This window comes from Pelobates fuscus, chromosome 4 (assembly GCF_036172605.1).
Source record: "Pelobates fuscus isolate aPelFus1 chromosome 4, aPelFus1.pri, whole genome shotgun sequence".
Taxonomy (NCBI): Eukaryota; Metazoa; Chordata; class Amphibia; order Anura; family Pelobatidae; genus Pelobates; species Pelobates fuscus.
This window is the reverse complement of record NC_086320.1, coordinates 306869474-306888036: the sequence shown is the minus strand read 5'-3', so window position 1 is coordinate 306888036 and position 18563 is coordinate 306869474. Positions and strand designations below refer to the sequence as shown.

Sequence of the window (18563 nt, the reverse complement as noted above, 5' to 3'; positions counted from 1 at the left end):
TTTAATCTCCCTTATGCTATTAAATGGGTCAGTAAAAAATGGGTCGCAAGAGAATACTGAGAACGGGCAGCAACTGAAATAGCCTGCCCTTCGGTCGGTCACCGCTCAGTTCTCAAGCTGTTTTTTGCTCATCTTGTGCCATTACAGAGAGAACTTCTCTGAAACATATCAGACTGGTCCCACCCATACGGGCAGTCCAGATCCGAAATGCTAGCAAGTTCCCTCTGCACGAGAGACACAGCAACCCCAGACGATCGTTTCAGCCTTGTAAGGCATCATCAGTGAGGCATAGCTGATATCTCCCTAGGCACCGTGAGCAAGGGGTCCACGTCTGGATTATCCCTTAAACTTGTGGAGAGTAAAAAATGGGTCGCAAGAGAATACTGAGAACGGGCAGCAACTGAAATAGCCTGCCCTTCGGTCGGTCACCGCTCAGTTCTCAAGCTGTTTTTTGCTCATCTTGTGCCATTACAGAGAGAACTTCTCTGAAACATATCAGACTGGTCCCACCCATACGGGCAGTCCAGATCCGAAATGCCAGCAAGTTCCCTCTGCACGAGAGACACAGCAACCCCAGACGATCGTTTCAGCCTTGTAAGGCATCATCAGTGAGGCATAGCTGATATCTCCCTAGGCACCGTGAGCAAGGGGTCCACGTCTGGATTATCCCTTAAACTTGTGGAGAGTAAAAAATGGGTCGCAAGAGAATACTGAGAACGGGCAGCAACTGAAATAGCCTGCCCTTCGGTCGGTCACCGCTCAGTTCTCAAGCTGTTTTTTGCTCATCTTGTGCCATTACAGAGAGAACTTCTCTGAACCATATCAGACTGGTCCCACCCATACGGGCAGTCCAGATCCGAAATGCCAGCAAGTTCCCTCTGCACGAGAGACACAGCAACCCCAGACGATCGTTTCAGCCTTGTAAGGCATCATCAGTGAGGCATAGTTGATATCTCCCTAGGCACCGTGAGCAAGGGGTCCACGTCTGGATTATCCCTTAAACTTGTGGAGAGTAAAAAATGGGTCGCAAGAGAATACTGAGAACGGGCAGCAACTGAAATAGCCTGCCCTTCGGTCGGTCACCGCTCAGTTCTCAAGCTGTTTTTTGCTCATCTTGTGCCATTACAGAGAGAACTTCTCTGAAACATATCAGACTGGTCCCACCCATACGGGCAGTCCAGATCCGAAATGCCAGCAAGTTCCCTCTGCACGAGAGACACAGCAACCCCAGACGATCGTTTCAGCCTTGTAAGGCATCATCAGTGAGGCATAGCTGATATCTCCCTAGGCACCGTGAGCAAGGGGTCCACGTCTGGATTATCCCTTAAACTTGTGGAGAGTAAAAAATGGGTCGCAAGAGAATACTGAGAACGGGCAGCAACTGAAATAGCCTGCCCTTCGGTCGGTCACCGCTCAGTTCTCAAGCTGTTTTTTGCTCATCTTGTGCCATTACAGAGAGAACTTCTCTGAAACATATCAGACTGGTCCCACCCATACGGGCAGTCCAGATCCGAAATGCCAGCAAGTTCCCTCTGCACGAGAGACACAGCAACCCCAGACGATCGTTTCAGCCTTGTAAGGCATCATCAGTGAGGCATAGCTGATATCTCCCTAGGCACCGTGAGCAAGGGGTCCACGTCTGGATTATCCCTTATTGACCCCTCATATTGACCCCCATAGAGTGAGGGAGGACATGGGGGGCTTAGGAAGTGGTGGGGAGCACAGCTCCCTGCCGCTTCTATCTTTACATATTACAAGGAGGGAGCTGCATGCCGGTAGCTCCCTCCTTGTAATAAACTGAACGAACAAACGAACACTAATACTCCGTGTTTGTTTGTTCGTCTGACAATGCTATTCATTCATTCGGCTTTCTGACGAATTAATGAATAGATGAAATTCCGGTTCGCATGTCCAAGTGTTTAACTGGGCACGTGCGGGAATCTCAGTGTTATCTAGTGTGGGCAGATAACGTGTCCCAAAGGGACTTCATCTACCCACACAAAGATGGCGGCTCCCTGAATGTATATCAGGGCAGAAAATAAAGAACAAAAAATAGGTAATAGGGGCATTTGGGGTTGACTAGGGGGTCAATTAGAGATAGTGGAGGCTGGAGGGGGGTTAAAAAAAAACTTTATTCGGCCATGACAGTGCCACTTTAACAAGACATAAAAATTGTATTTATAGAGTAGGGAATAGAAGTGATTTCCATACCAAGGAGACAATAAAAAAACAGTACTAGAGAATTAATAAATAAATTACATAAGAAAAAAAAAACAAGTCTGACGTTTTTGTGTATTCTGATTTCACTGATCTTGGTTTTATTTATCTATCACTAAACTGCACGATGAGCAGGGATATTCACTAACCTACAAATGGCAGCCAATTAAAATACAACTAGCAAAATTCAGGCTAAATTAGTTGATCTAGACAAATTATCCAACACCTCTATAGCCACAGTTTGGCTATTTCAGCCTGGATTTGGTAAGACTAATTTTAAATGTGCTTAAATTCTGAGTGTAGATAGATACCTCTGTGAAGATTTTGACTGACAGGTGAATTGCCTTGTCTTTGCAGACGTGTTAAAACACTCTGCACAGAGTGCATGTGACCGAGCCTGGCTACAGGCAGTGCACAGTTACAGGACTCTGAATACATTGTATTCCCCATTAGCTGTGTACATTGACTGATGCCAGGAGCTGCCCAGACCCGCCCCATCAGCCTGCAGTCCCAGCGCTGAGTTACAGAGAGCAGCCCAGCCATCAGGAAGCTCTTCCAACACTGCAGGCATGGGGGCATTGCTCAAATTAACTTTAATCGGGATCAGCCTGGCCTTCATAGCTGAGAGGATAGTACAATTAAGGTAACATTCCAGCTGTTTTATTTCATATCAACGTTCTGTGTTCTAGAAAAAGTAACTTTTTTTGCAAAAGTCATCCGAGATGGTTTTTGAGATAAATGACGCTATATACCGTACATTTTATATACACGGTATATACACACTCTTATTGCAGCTTTCAGGCAGATCCTGAGAGCCTCAAACTACTGCATGTCTACAAGTCCCACTAACTGTAGAGGATGATGTGGGATAGAGTCTGGTTGCAGGTGGAAGGTGCAAAGTGCTTGCTGTAATCGAAACTTACACAGTTTTTTTTATAATATTGGTCTATAACAGCAACAGCAGCAGCTGTAGTGTTTTTACAGAGTGGGTTAACAGTCCTTTTAACACATCACATTTATTGACTGGATGTTTGGGTGCTTGTCTTCTCTGATTTGCTTAGTGAAACCGTACTAACCACCAGAAGCGATAGCTGAGCTTGTTAATACATTCTTAGAACTTGGAGTTCAATTTTCTGATCAAGATACATCCTACATAAATTAATTTTTATCTTCCATTTATTGGTTTTCATGTTTGCGATACGATACAAATGCTGCATGGATACTGTACTATGTTTTATATAACATGTATGCCTAATTATGTTAGAATATGCCACGCATCATGACTTTTCTCATGTAGGTGCATTTATCTGAATTGCTACATCAAGTTTCCTTTTTTTTTATTTTTTTTATTTTAATTCTTTCTTAAAGATTAATGACATCTGGTTTACAGTTAGTTAAAATAATATTGGGTTAATGGGGCATTCTAAGTATCTTGGCCAGTACAGCTCATTGTAGTGGTTATGGTGATTTGCGTCTTTGAGCCCTTGGTTTTATGCCAAACCTTTAAATATGGGTACCATTTAGAAAACATCTATCAATGACCCATAAACATATGTGTCTATACATGTTTGTATTTGAAGCACATATACAGTGGGTGAATATTTCTGTGTGTGGATGTAGCATGTGAGCAGTGGTGGACTGGGTCTAAAAATATTGGTTGCCAGGAGGCAAAGGGTGCCTGCCCACAACTATAAGGCTATCATTTAATTTTTAGAAGAAAGAAGAAAAAAAAAAAACACAAGTGGGAAAAAAGGTACCATTAAAGGAAAACTCCAGTGCCAGGAAAACAATCCGTTTTCCTGGCACTGGAGGTTCCCTCTCCCTCCCACCCCCTAATCCCCAGTTGCTGAAGGGGTGAAAACCCTTTCAGTCACTTACCTGAGGCAGCAACGATGTCCCTCGTCACTGTCTCCTCCTCCGCGCCACTCCTCCTACTGTCTCCATCGGCCGGTGGGCGAGACTGATCCCGGCCACAGGCCGAGGAGACCGAATGCGCATGCGCGGCAATGCTGTGCATGCACATTTGCGCTCCCCATAGGAAAACATTGAAAAAGATTTGCTGTTGGTGGTGTTGGTACTGTATGCAGGGTTTATTTAGTGTATGCTGGTGAGGTTAGTTTGTGAATATTGTGGGCATTGTTTTGATGCTGAGGTCGGTTTGTGAATGTTGTGAACAGTGTTTTGTATGGTGGGTTAGATTATGAATGCTGTTGGCAGTGTTGGGATGCTGGGGTTAGTTTGTGTTTGTAATTGCTGTGAACACGGTCTTTGCATGTTGAGGTCAGTTTGTGAATGTTGTGAACAGTGTTTTTGTATGCTGTGGGCAGTGTTTTGTATGCTGGGTTAGATTATGAATGCTGTGGGCAGTGTTTTGTATGCTGGGTTAGATTATGAATGCTGTGGGCAGTGTTTTGTATGCTGGGTTAGATTATGAATGCTGTGGCCAGTGTTTTGTATGCTGGGTTAGATTATGAATGCTGTGGCCAGTGTTTTGTATGCTGGGTTAGATTATGAATGCTGTGGCCAGTGTTTTGTATGCTGGGTTAGACTATGAATGCTGTGGGCAGTGTTTTGTATGCTGGGTTAGATTATGAATGCTGTGGCCAGTGTTGTGTATGATGAGGTTAGATTATGAATGCTGTGGGCAGTGTTGTGTATGATGAGGTCAGTTTGTGAATGCTGTGGGCAGTGTTTTTGGATGCTGGGTTAGATTATGATTGCTGTGGGAAGTGTTTATATGATGGGGTTAGTTTGTGAATATTGGGTACAGTGACAAGAGTGGAGTGCTAGTCAGAAGGGCTGCTCTGTACTCAGGCAGGAGTGCATTGAATACTTGGCAGTACTTCATGTTCTATTTCCGGCATCATATCCTAGTTTACGTAGTTGGTATTTATGATACATATGTTATAAGGATACAGCTTATATATTAAACGTGCACTTTATATATTAGATACATATACGATAATCATGCCCTATATATTCTAGTCCCCATATAATAACAAAGTATAATTTTTGGAGTGGATGTTTAAAGTGGCACAGTCAACCACAGCCCCACACGTCCCCATCCTTACAAATTAGTATTTCAATAAGGTAGAATCTTTCTGAAATACTTATTTTGACTGTGTTGGAATTTCACAGAAATTCCAAACCAATCAAGAGATACACTGAGACAAAGTAGGAATTGCTTATCTTTGTATATTTTCTCCGCCTGACACTTCTTGACACTGGGTGGAGTGCTGCCATCTGGAAATTCCCCCAGTAGTCACCAGTTATGGCTGCAAGGGATTGGCTTTGTCTATGGAGGATCCCGTTGTCTTGCTGTGCCCATAAGAGAACCCACCAGCAGCGATGTCACCGTCAGGGGGTCTTTGTGAACTCTGCAAAGTACCCAGACAGTGACATTTGCTTTAAAGTGACTCTGTTATCTCTGGTTTGCCTATCTCTCATTTTTTTGGATCTATTTATTTTTAAAACCTGAGACAAAGTAGGAACTACTTTATTTTATGTATTTTTCCTTTTACTGAAATCTTGACAAAGTGTGGAGCTTAAAGGGACACTCAAGGCGCCAAAACAACTTCATCTAAATTAAGCATTCTTACCTCAAGCGGTTAAAACGTCCTCAAACGTTTGAACCCCAAGTTGCCTCCAGTGGTGATATTCACTCCCTCTCCCACCCCCCAACTGCATCCAGCTAGAGAATTTTCAGAACCAGGAAACGCGGAGTGCCGCCGGGCAGGGGCACCATTGACTGTCTTACAGATGTCAGCTGATGCTCTCGGCCAATCTCCCCATTCACTAAACTGGCTTGAAAAAGATACATACATATATTGTGTGGGGAGGTTGGGAGCCAACATATATGTGTGTGTGTATATATATATATATATATATATCTCTATCCAGAGGCACTTAACCTTTAGAATCCTAATACCGTATGCTGTAGTAGTTAAAGTATTTGGAATAAACACAAGAACTAAGCTCCGCTTTGCGAGAATTGGTTATCACATTTTACAGTGCTCCTCAATCAATGGTCAGTGGCTTACAGGTGCTGTCCTTCGGCACAGTCAGATTATGTGGATATGTTACTAGACTCCCACTACAAGTGAACTACCATAATACATTTTGCAGATGCAGGAAGTGCAACTTAACTATTTATGGTCTTCATTCAAACCTGGAATGTGAAGTATTAACCTCTTTACAACTGACTTTTAATGAGCAAGATAAATCAGTCTAAAGTCATTTTAAACCGTATTCTTACTACCAGAGTAGTTATAATCCACTCTAAGCAGGCATAGAGCTAGGGCACTTAGACTGACAGTGTAATAACCTTCTATAACTAATTCTAAGTATAAACAAATATCAGGGTATTGTTGTATTAGGGACTTTATCTAATAGTCCTTCTTTCTAAAAGCTCAATTAGAGTCAGCCCGCATGTTCACTACCATTTTTTTTTTATTTTTTTTATTATTATTTTATTTCTATTTCTCAAAACTTTCTATGGGATTTGTTTAAAATCGGAACCTTTAGGCCCCAGGTCTGTAGTACCCCAACACTCATGATTTTTGAGCACCAGTCCAGATTTCAGGATCGTGCCCCACCATTCTCTGGTGTCCTGCATTTGCTCAGGACTGAAACTGTGCTCTTTGCAAGGTCTGACCTTGATGGACTGGCCTGCTTGATTGTCAGTCAGCCTGGAGTGCATTCCAGTCAGTGATGTTCAGATGATGTGCAGTTTGTTTTAAGGGTACTCATTTTATTTTTGATATTGTGATATATATATATATATATATATATATATATATTTGCAATAACTCTACACCCAATTGTTAACAAATGTATTGAATAAAGTGGCCGCTACCAAATGACTTTATTTTTTTTTATATTTCTTTTTTTGGTAATGTACTTGATATTACCCATGTTTTTGTAAGTTAAATATACAGTTGTTGATTTGATATTAACAGGATTATTCACAAAGTGAAAAGTCAATAGTTTTCCAGTTTTAGGCCAAAATAGCCGAATATGAAACTTTCTCCAAGTATACTATGTTTATAGTTTGGCTATTTTGGCCTTGAATTTGAAATTCTCACCTTAATGAATAACCTTGTAGGTGTTAACATTAAACAAAAGCACTCTATTCTATAAACCATTTTTTTGTTTTTAAACTGTAGCTAGAATAATGGACCTGTACATTAAATTATAGTTTTTTTTTTTTTCTCTCCATTTCATCATTTAGCCATCGGTTGAATTTTTCTCGAGAGGTGGAACCCATAGACCTTCCCAACTGTCGATTATTGAAAGGGATTGGTATGTATCTTATTCTTAAACTTAAAGGAACACTATCGTGTTCGGAATACAAAGCTGGAAACCACTAGAGGCAGTCTTAACCTTGTAATGTAAACATTGCAGTTTCTACAAAACTGCAATGTTTTAGATTGCCGGATTAAGGGGACAGGGACAGTGTACTCCTACCACTTCAATTAGATGAAGTGGATTAAATGTCTGTGTATAAAGTCCCTTTAAAAGGGCTCTCAAACCACGTGAAAATCTGACAGAATGAAGGGCCATGACCTGCATTACTTATTATAAATGCACAAACTCATCCAGGTTTTGTGCAATAAGTGCGATGCTTTGCTCTCTGTTTGTCATACAGGTCATTGTAATGCAAACTATTACACAATGCATGACGTAAAGTTAATATTTATTTATTGGGATGTTAATTCAGGTCAGTAAGGGATGGACACATGTCTGTATAATTTAGGAGAGAAATGGAAACCGTTCATGGGACCATTATGATATATATATATATTTTTTTTAAATATATTTTATTTCTACACATTTTCCATATTACAATTTACATACTTTACCTCTAAAGCAATAATACAATAATGGACAGGTTCAATCAAAACAACATTTCAACTATTACTTCCAAATTTAAATAACCATATCCACTGTTCCCATATATTCCCATAGAGGTACATTAAAAACATATACCTTTCATACACTGAAGCATACCATCCGGATGATACTTCCTATATTATCAATTATACCTATTCCTAAAAATAGGAACAGTATTACAAGTGCACATCCAGAGCATACACACTGCGGGGGGACCCATCCACTTAATAATTATAATTTTCCTCCTTATTGGCAATAAAGTTATCAACAATTGTTTCCCATTTACTATATTTCTTTAACCCGACTGAGTTGCTCAGAATTATTCCCATTTCCATCCTACTTTGGTAGATTAATTGTTTTTTAATTTCAGTCCACTCTAATATTTTATTGCTTTTCCAGTGTCTGGCCAAAACCATCTTGGCTGCCATTAAAATATGAATTATTATCATACTTTTCTCAGTAGGCATAGAAGGCCATCCCAGGTGTAACAGAAAACTTTGTGGTGTAAATGGTATTTATAGCTGACACGAATTCTAAATCTGCCTATATACAGTTTTCCAAGTATTCTTTAAATATCTGCAATGCCACCAGATATGGAGATAGTCTCCCGTCTCTTCACCACATCTCCAGCAAACGGGATTCTGGTCTCCATAGATTTTGGAGTACTTATGTTTTTATTAAGTTGAATATCCAATATGATATTTTTTAAGAGCTAGGTAACGTGTTAGGAATCTATGGAATTTACTATTAGTTGGAAAATGTAACTGCTGGCACGAACATGTTGCATTCTGTAGCTCCTTTATTGTGGACTTTATACTATACTATCAATTGAAGTGGTTTAAAATGGACTGTTAGTCACCAAAATGATATGGTCGTATTCAGTGCGTGTATAATATGCATCGAGGTGGTGAAAATAACAGTAAATGTATATACAGCAACGTGCTGATTTACCGCTCAAAAATGGCTACCAGAAGTAAATGGGCTAGTGTGCATGCCCCGAATACCCACTGGAATGACACAGGTGTGCCCCAAATATACACTAGGAATTGTGGAATGAGATTTGTCATTTGTATGTCAAATCTGTAATATTTACTCATAGGGCAATAGAAACAAAATAAAAAATACATGTATTCATTTGCAGGGAATTTATAAATGGAATGTGGTGCCTGCCAAATACTGCTATAAATTTATTTAGTAATTTCCTCCCCACCTTGGTGAAAATAGAGCTGTCTGACACCTTAAAGGACCACTATAGGCACCCAGACCACTTTAGCTTAATGAGGTGGTCTGGGTGCCAGGTCCAGCTAGGTTCAACCCTTTTTTTCTATAAACATAGCAGTTTCAGAGAAACTGCTATGTTTATAAATGGGTTAATCCAGCCTTTAGTGGCTGTCTCATTGATAGCCACTAGAGGGTTTCCGCGCTTCTCACTGTGAAAATGATGCCAGCGTCCATAGGAAAGCATTGTGAATGTTTGTTTTCCTATGGACTGGCTGAATGCGCGCACGGCTCCTGCCGCGCATGAGCATTCAGCCGGAGAGGAGAAGGAGAGCTCCCCGCCTGGCGCTGGAGAAAGAGGTAAGTTTAACCCCTTTCACCCTCTAGAGCCCGGCGGGAGGGGGTCCCTGAGAGTGGGGGCACCCTCAGGGCACTATAGTGCCAGGAAAACTAGTATGTTTTCCTGGCACTATAGTGGTCCTTTAAACTGTACATTCAGAGAACATAATACTGTATTCATATTTAAAAAGTCAAACGCATATATTTTTTCTTTAATGCTACTGTATGCGGCTTCTTATTTCTCCTGTGTGTTATTTTAGTTTTATAAAAAACAATATTAAATGGGTGTAATATATATTTGTATATTTTACCATGCTCTTAGACCTTTGCTCCTGCTGACATCATGAGGTGTTTGGTGTTTTTTTGTTTTGTTTTTTTTTTATCCTAAAACAGGTCAAAACAAAATGTTTCAGTAGACCTATGGGGAGCACGGCCTGATCATAGAGCAGACAGAGGCCCCGGGGACTTAATCGTATTCAGCTGCTTGTCCTTTTCTCTTCACAGTATCCTGCTTGGACTGCTGTTCTGCAGGGTAACTCCAGATCTGTTTTGATCATAAATACACAAAATAGTCAGAAAAAGGAGATGGGGTTTAAAGATGGAAACTATGATGAAAAAAGATAAGACTATAAGAAAATATGTTCTACAGTGGGGATAGGGTTCAATAGCGTCTAAAATGGTAGAAAGAACAAGGGTTTGTATTCCTGGCACTATAATATCCCTTTAAAATATCAGGATGAAAAGCTATGGAAACTCTCTAAAACTGTAAGATTATGCTCAAACAGGAACAGTTACACTAGATTCTTCTAATAATCTAATTTAAGCGTAAATTTTAAAATTGATAAACAAGAATTGTTTTTTTTCCATTGTTTTAAAAATGGTTTTATAAACAACAATCTAATTTATGAGACATTGTTTCTGTGTTGAGCATATTTAAGCAATATATTAACCTTTTATTAAACGTCCAATAAAGGCACCAATGACGTTGTCTTGGTGCTGTAGTCCTTTAATTTTAAACCTGCAATGTAAGTAAGGCATTGCTGTTTAGTATATATATATTTTAAAATCTTATATTCCAGGGTTAAATACGACACTAGTGGCTGTCTACCTGACCGCTACTACAGATCCTTCCTCTGTTAGAAACACGCCTCCCTTCTTATCTTATTGTCCCTTCTTTGAGGAGCATTGGATTGGACATTTAGAAGCTCCAGAGGACTTGATCTCAACACTGGGGGAAAAAAGGTAATTAATTCTTCCCCCCCCCCCCCCCAATTTTGTTTTGTTTTATCGGTGACCATGAAAATCCATAAAGAGGAGAACACTTAGTGTTAGGAATAGAGGTTTGCATTACTAATCCTATAGTGTTTCTTTAAGAGGATTTAAGAGTGCGGAATTTTGTGTTATTGTGTATAGTGTCCACATCTAGCAAGTTGAAGTTGGGCCATCGAGTGCAAGTTTTGTACAAAGTATTTATGAGACCTGGTACATTTTACTTTAATAGCCTTATACCAGACATGGCCAAACTATAAATGAGAAAAGAAAAGTATTAGTTTAGATTAGTTAGATTAAAAACAAAAGAAGGAAGGTATGTAGATGAGGATAAAGGTCTAGCTGACTGCCTCAATGAATATTTTTGTTCAGTATTTACAGCTGAAAATGAAGGAAAGGGACCTCCATTAAAAAAAAGGATAAATGAGTCATTTATTACACGTGAGTTTACAGAGGAAGAGGTTCTATTTCAACTGTCAAAAGTAAAGACAAATAAGTCAATGGGACCTGATGGAATACACCCAAAGCTATTAAAAGAGCTTAGTGGTGTACTAGCAAAACCATTAACAGATTTATTTAACCAATCATTGTTAACAGGAGTAGTCCCAGAAGATTGGAAGTTAGCGAATGTTGTGCCCATTCACAAGAATGGTAATAGGGAGGAGTCGGGCAACTATTCCCTTACTATTCCCTTACTTCAGTAGTGGGGAAAGTGATGGAAACCATGTTAAAGGATAGGATTGTTGAACATCTAAAAACACATGGATTTCAAAATCAGAGACAACATGGGTTTACTTCAGGGAGATCATGCCAAACTAATCTTATTGATTTTTTTGATTGGGTAACTAAAATTATAGATCAGGGTGGTGCAGTAGACATTGCTTACCTAGATTTCAGTAAGGCTTTTGACACTGTTGCACATAGAAGGCTTATCAATAAACTGCAATCTTTGAATTTGGATTCCAATATTGTTGAATGGGTAAGGCAGTGGCTGAGTGACAGGCAACAGAGGGTTGTAGTCAATGGAGTATATTCGAAGCTTGGGCTTGTCACCAGTGGGGTACCTCATGGATCTGTACTTGGACCCATTCTCTTTAATATTTTTTATTAGTGATATTGCAGAAGGTCTTGATGGTAAGGTGTGTCTTTTTGCGGATGATACTAAGATATGTAACAGGGTTGATGTTCCAGGAGGGATAAGCCAAATGGCAAATGATTTAGGTAAACTAGAAAAATGTTCAGAGTTGTGGCAACTGACATTTAATGTGGATAAGTGGAAGATAATGCATCTTGGATGTAAAAACCCAAGGGCAGAGTACAGAATATTTGATAGAGTCCTAACCTCAACATCTGAGGAAAGGGATTTAGGGGTGATTATTTCTGAGGACTTAAAGGTAGGCAGACAATGTAATAGAGCAGCAGGAAATGCTAGCAGAATGCTTGGTTGTATAGGGAGAGGTATTAGCAGTAGAAAGAGGGAAGTGCTCATGCCATTGTACAGAACACTGGTGAGACCTCACTTGGAGTATTGTACACAGTACTGGAGACCATATCTTCAGAAGGATATTGATACCTTAGAGGGAGTTCAAAGAAGGGCTACTAAACTGGTTCATGGATTGCAGGATAAAACTTACAGGGAAAGGTTAAAGGATCTTAACATGTATAGCTTGGTGGAAAGACGAGACAGGGGGGATATGATAGAAACATTTAAATACATAAAGGGAATCAACACAGTAAAGGAGGAGACTATATTTAAAAGAAGAAAAACTACCACAACCAGAGGACATAGTCTTAAATTAGAGGGACAAAGGTTTAAAAATATCAGGAAGTATTACTTTACTGAGAGGGTAGTGGATGCATGGAATAGCCTTCCAGCTGAAGTGGTAGAGGTTAACACAGTAAAGGAGTTTAAGCATGCGTGGGATAGGCATAAGGCTATCCTAACTATAAGATAATGCCAGGGACTAATGAAAGTATTTAGAAAACTGGGCAGACTAGATGGGCCGAATGGTTCTTATCTGCCGTCACATTCTATGTTTCTATGTTTCTATGTTAAACTGTGGTTTGTGAGCCATATGCAGCTCTTTAGACTGGGCGAATAAAACACATGGGGGGAGGAGAGGGGAAGGGGAATGAATTTGGCTGTGTTGAATACTCCAATAAATTTAATTGAGGCTCTTGAATATTTTACATTTTTTTGGCACTTGTATACATGAAGTTTTGCAACCCTTTCCTTATACTAATAGATTATTCATTAAACAAAAAAAAGTTAAGTGTTCTAGAGGTTTTGAAATAAACATTGTGGATATTGACACATTGGATCTAGACTTTGGATATCTGTGCATGTCTATATTTGCTTTTCAGATCTGAAATAATTTACTATTCATTAGTTTAAGATGTTGCAATTCTGATTTCAGAGGGCATTTTTATATGCACAGGGGCAAACACTTTTTTAAAAATTGTTTTTAATATTAAAGGACCACTCTACACTTCTACAACAACAACAAAATAATCAACCCCCCCCCCACAGTTTAGTAGATATACCCCCAATGAATACACAGTTTGCAATGACATCCAAACTGGCATGGAATAAGAAGACCTACCTGGAGCTATTTTCCTTGATTTTGCAAAGACCTTTGACACACTAGACCTCGACATTCTACTGCACAAACCAAAAAACTCCGGTATTGGTGATCTCTGCTAACCTGGTTTCGATCATATGTATCGGATCGATCACAATATGTGTCTATTTCTGACAGCGACTCCTTCCCTCTCCCAGTCACGTGTGGTGTTCCCCAAGGTTCCATTCTCAGCCCCCTACTATTCACATTATTTATATATGATGTGCCTAATGTCTGCAAATCCTCACATGCACGCAGACGACACAGTAATCTATGCAAGCAAACCCAATCTACCACAGCTTGAGGCTGTGCTCCAAAACTAGTTCAGAGGTAGAAAAGTGGATCACAAAAAAATACTCTTCCTAAACACTGACAAAACTGTCACAATGATTTTTGGAACAGTACCTAAATTACACAATTTCCATCTATCCATCAAAACAAAATCAAATAGCACACTGACCGCAGTCCACTCTTTCAAATACTTGGGTATGTTGTTAGACCCCCCAATCTATCTTTTGGCCTCCACATGGAAAAACGTGCATCTAAACTTTATCCAAACTAGGTGCCCTGTACAGAAACCAATCTTGCCTAAGCCCTACAGTAAAGGAAAAGATTGTACAGCACATGCTGATGCCAATAATTGATTATGGGGATGTAGTATATGCACCTGCACCGCAAACTCCCCTTAATAAACTTAATAGATTGTATAACTCGTTCTGCCGATTTGCGCTACAATGTAATTACAGGACCCACCATTGTGACATGCTAAAAAAAAAACTAAACTGGCTGTCGCTGGAATCCAGACGCACCCTTCATCTTTCCAGGCTTGTGAGAGGTTTTCTGGGAAGCTCTCGCCCTCCCTAAGCAGAATGCTCTCCCCCGATGTTCCCACCTCCTATAGCCTCCGATCCAGTACCAGCACTTTATTTAGTCTACCTCAATACAAAAAGAAAGCGTCTCGAACCTCCTTTTCTTACAGAGCACCGCAATTATGGAACGACCTCCCGCACACTTTCAAATCTTCCCCAAGCCTAAAATCCTTCAAGAGATCCATCTCTACACATCAAAACAGAATGCACATGTCATGGTTGATTATATATTTCTTACCTGTTCTATGTTAAAGGAAAACTCCAGTGCCAGGAAAACAATCCGTTTTCCTGGCACTGCAGGTTCCCTCTCCCTCCCACCCCTCAATCCCCAGTTGCTGAAGGGGTGAAAACCCCTTCAGTCACTTACCTGAGGCAGCGACGATGTCCCTCGTTGCTGCCTCTTCCTCCGCCGCCACTCCTCCCTCTGATTGCGTCGGCCGGTGGGTGAGACTCATACCGGCCGAGGAGACCTAATGCGCATGCGTGGCAATGCCTCGCATGCACATTAGGTTTCCCCATAGGAAAGCATTGAAAAAGATTTTCAATGCTTTCCTATGGGGAATTGAGCGACGCTGGAGGTCCTCACACAGCATGAGGAATCTAGCAACACTCTCTAGCACAGATAATCTGTGCTATGAGTTTGGAAATTCCCTCTAGTGGCTGTCTCATTGAGAAGCCTCTGACTTGGTCCCCACGTGCACGTGCGAATCCCCCGTCCTGTGTGCACATCTGAAGCTGAGGAGCTGCTCTGAGGTCTGTGAGGGAGGGAGGAAGGAGAAGGCAGGCACACGCTACTGGAAGTGTGATGGGAATCCAGCATGGTCAAAATTTAGTAGGCCAAGATTTCCATGTGGCATACGTGTGTTGTGTCAGTGTGATGTAATTCCAGTAAAATACAAGTTTAGCAGGCTAAGATTGCCACAAGGCATATGTATGTATATGTGTTTGTAGTATCAGTTAGTTAATTACACGTAGCTAAGATACTGTTATCACTGTACTGACCAGGTGCAGGAATGTAAGAACTGGAATTACGCGTCCCTCTCCTTTGTATCAGATGAGCCACGTGGTTAGACCGGATGGATGAGTTTAGACTCTATTTATTAAATAGGTTAAGGGTATGTGTGGGTGTAGTTAATTGTGGGAGGAGCTACAGTGCTATATAAGGAATGTACTCTATGTATTCAGTACTCAGACTTTGCTGTATTTTGGTGACGCTAGTCCCTCTGAGTCCCGATCGGTGATCCAATAAAGAATCTCTTCCTTCCTGAAGAAACCTGTGTCCATCTCTCTGTGCTTGGCTTCCGTCAGTTTCTCCGGTATCATTTGGTGCATTGGCCGGGAAGCTCATCGTTCAACGGTAGCTGAGAGGCAGAGGCGTGAGACGGTCTATCTTTGCCCACGTTCTCTACGGCTGCACCCCTGAACTTCTGCGTGGACCTCCCTTCGTCTCGGCGCCACTGGTCTGTTGTCCAGGAGATCATCGGCCTCTACGTGAGAAGTGCTGGGGTGTCCCCGTCGATGAGTGTGAACTCAGGTTCAGGAACGAGGAGGTAAGACAACTGCTGTTTTTGACGGCAGGACCCACTAGGGGTATACCGATTGTGCGGTAGGCCCAAAGGGGTTTTGAATCTGTGTATCTGCCCCCTCTGTCGGAGGGAAGGAGCGAAGGCGCACCGCTCGATCGAACGCTCTTTAGTCAGACCGTTTGATTTGGTTAGTCAGGCGGGGTCCTGGTGTAAATAGCCCTAGCCGGACACCGGTGTCTTGTCTAGACTAGCGTTCTAGGGTGTATATTACGTTCGCTAGGTCGGAGGGACCGGGAGACTAAGCGGCGCCTGTGTAAATTCGGTTCGCTAGTTCTCATCCTATCTGGGCTAAGTGGGAAGGCGTGTAAATTTGGAACCCACTAGACTTTTGATAGTGCGACTAAGAGGCGCCTGTGTAAATTCGGTTCTCTAGCTCGCTATATATGTGGTGATTGGGCAGTGTGGCTAACCAAAACGGGTGTATATAGTTTTAGGTAGTCCATTCAAGGTACTGGCCAATAGTTTAGTTGGGAATTGTAAATGTGTTAACGATTGTTTTAGTAAAGTGTATATCTTGTTAGATAGCGCGAGCTCAGCCGTCTAGCGAGAGTGTTAATAGTGTGTTGCTGTATTATAGTGCACGGTACCATAACCCTGTATATTTACTGACATTATATAATAAGTACTAATCATTGTCGTCCATTGCATGTTTAACACCATAACCACTAATAATTGTATTGTGACCTTAACTTGTGCTTTGACCTATGCTAACCGTACTGTAACCGCTATTTGTAAAAGACGATGTTACTGGGGTGTGTTATAGACGGGTAATTCGTATATAGAGAATTATAGCGTGGGTGACTGTATAGTTACGCCAAAGGGCATAATATTGATTATATAGTGACTGGTGTAACAGCTGTGTGTGTACGGGAATTCCCTGAGTGTTTATTGTTATTGTGTACGTTTCACTTGGTAACCGTACCACGTGGTGCTGTTGCCAGAGGAAACGGGTGTGACTGTTGAATAGTACGCGTGTATAGTATTCGTTGTCGACGACGTTCCATTGTTAAGTATGGGTGCGTCGCAGTCAACGATTCCGGATCCCTTAGGATGTATGGTTAAGAATTTTAAAAAGGGATTCAAAGTTTGTGATTTTGGGGTAAAGATGTCTCCTGTACGTTTGGTCACTTTGTGTACTAGGGAGTGGCCTACTTTGGTTGCGGCATGGCCGCCACGTGGCAGTTTGGATCCAACTCTGGTACAGCGCTTACACGTGGCTGTATCGGGTAGGCCTGAACTTTACGGCCAGTTTCCTTATATTGACTGTTGGAGACAGGCCGTAAATGACTCGCCAAAATGGCTCCAGACATGCCACGAGGAGCAGTGTCGCCTCATGGTAGCTAGGACTTGCTCGTCCACTAGGACTGGTGTTAGGCCCATTTTGGACACGCCCCCTGAGTCCGAGATCCCTTTGCCGCCCCCTTACTTTCCGTTAAGAAGAAGTGACGCAAACGCAGGAAGTCCTGCACCCCTCCCCTCATTACCCTCATCCACTTCCGCTTCCTCCTCCAGTACAGGATCCACCCCCCCTCGTACTAAATCTCCCCTTCCGGAACCAGAATCCACCCCCATTAGAAACGAATATCCTGATTTGGCGCCACTTCAGACTTCCGGTCAAGCTTCATCTAGCTCGGCTCGAAGTGTTTTATTTACGACCTTTTCCCAAAACCGACCTCCCACATCCCCATACCCTATCTCTCCCCGACCGGAACCCATGACTGACGCCTCTCTACGTAGCCCCATCCAAACCCGACAGTTGACTGGTGCCCAACAATTAAAGCACTATCAGATGCCTCTTCGTCTGAATCCCGGGTCAGCTTATATCGATGCCGCAGGTCAAATGGCACACGCTGACCCAGTCTTCGTATATGTCCCATTTACCACAACCGATCTTTTAAACTGGAAGACCCATAATTCCTCGTATACTGAGAAACCACAAGCTATGACTGATCTGTTCACCTCAATAGTACAGACGCATAATCCGACATGGGCTGATTGCCAGCAGTTACTAATGACTTTATTTAACAATGAGGAAAGGACAAGAATAAATCAAGCAGCCATTAAAGCATTAGAGGATAGAGCCCGTGCTTTGAACCAAGCCAATCCAGCAGCATGGGCCGCGACACACTATCCCAACACCGATCCCGATTGGAACGTAAATGGTGCTGATATGGTTCAACTCAGAGCCTATAGAGACGCTATAATTGCTGGCATGAAAGCCGGAGGAAAGAAAGCCATTAACATGTCGAAGACAGTTGAGGTGATCCAGAAAAGCGATGAAGCGCCCAGTGTCTTTTATGACCGATTATTGGAGGCATACCGCTTGTATACCCCCTTTAATCCGGAAGACGCAGACAATTCCCGAATGGTTAACTCCGCCTTTGTCAGCCAAGCATACGGAGATATTAAGCGCAAGCTACAAAAGTTAGAAGGGTTTGCAGGTATGTCCATCACCCAACTAATGGAGGTAGCAAATAAGGTCTATATGAACAGGGATACAGAAAGTAAGAAAGAGGAAGAGCGCAAGATGCGTAAAAAGGCTGATATGCTAG

At 41.7% G+C, this 18563-nt stretch overlaps 1 protein-coding gene across 1 annotated transcript in view; it reads left to right on the top strand.

Annotated features, from left to right (window-relative positions):
- The first annotated feature begins 2658 nt into the window (after positions 1-2658).
- Positions 2659-18563, top strand: part of LOC134608970 (serum paraoxonase/arylesterase 2-like) — a 65051-nt gene continuing 49146 nt past the window's right edge. The window contains exons 1-2 of the mRNA XM_063452272.1: positions 2659-2860; positions 7448-7518. Coding sequence (XP_063308342.1) covers positions 2787-2860; positions 7448-7518 — 145 coding nt within the window. The 5' untranslated portion in view covers positions 2659-2786. The remainder of the gene's footprint in view (positions 2861-7447; positions 7519-18563) is intronic.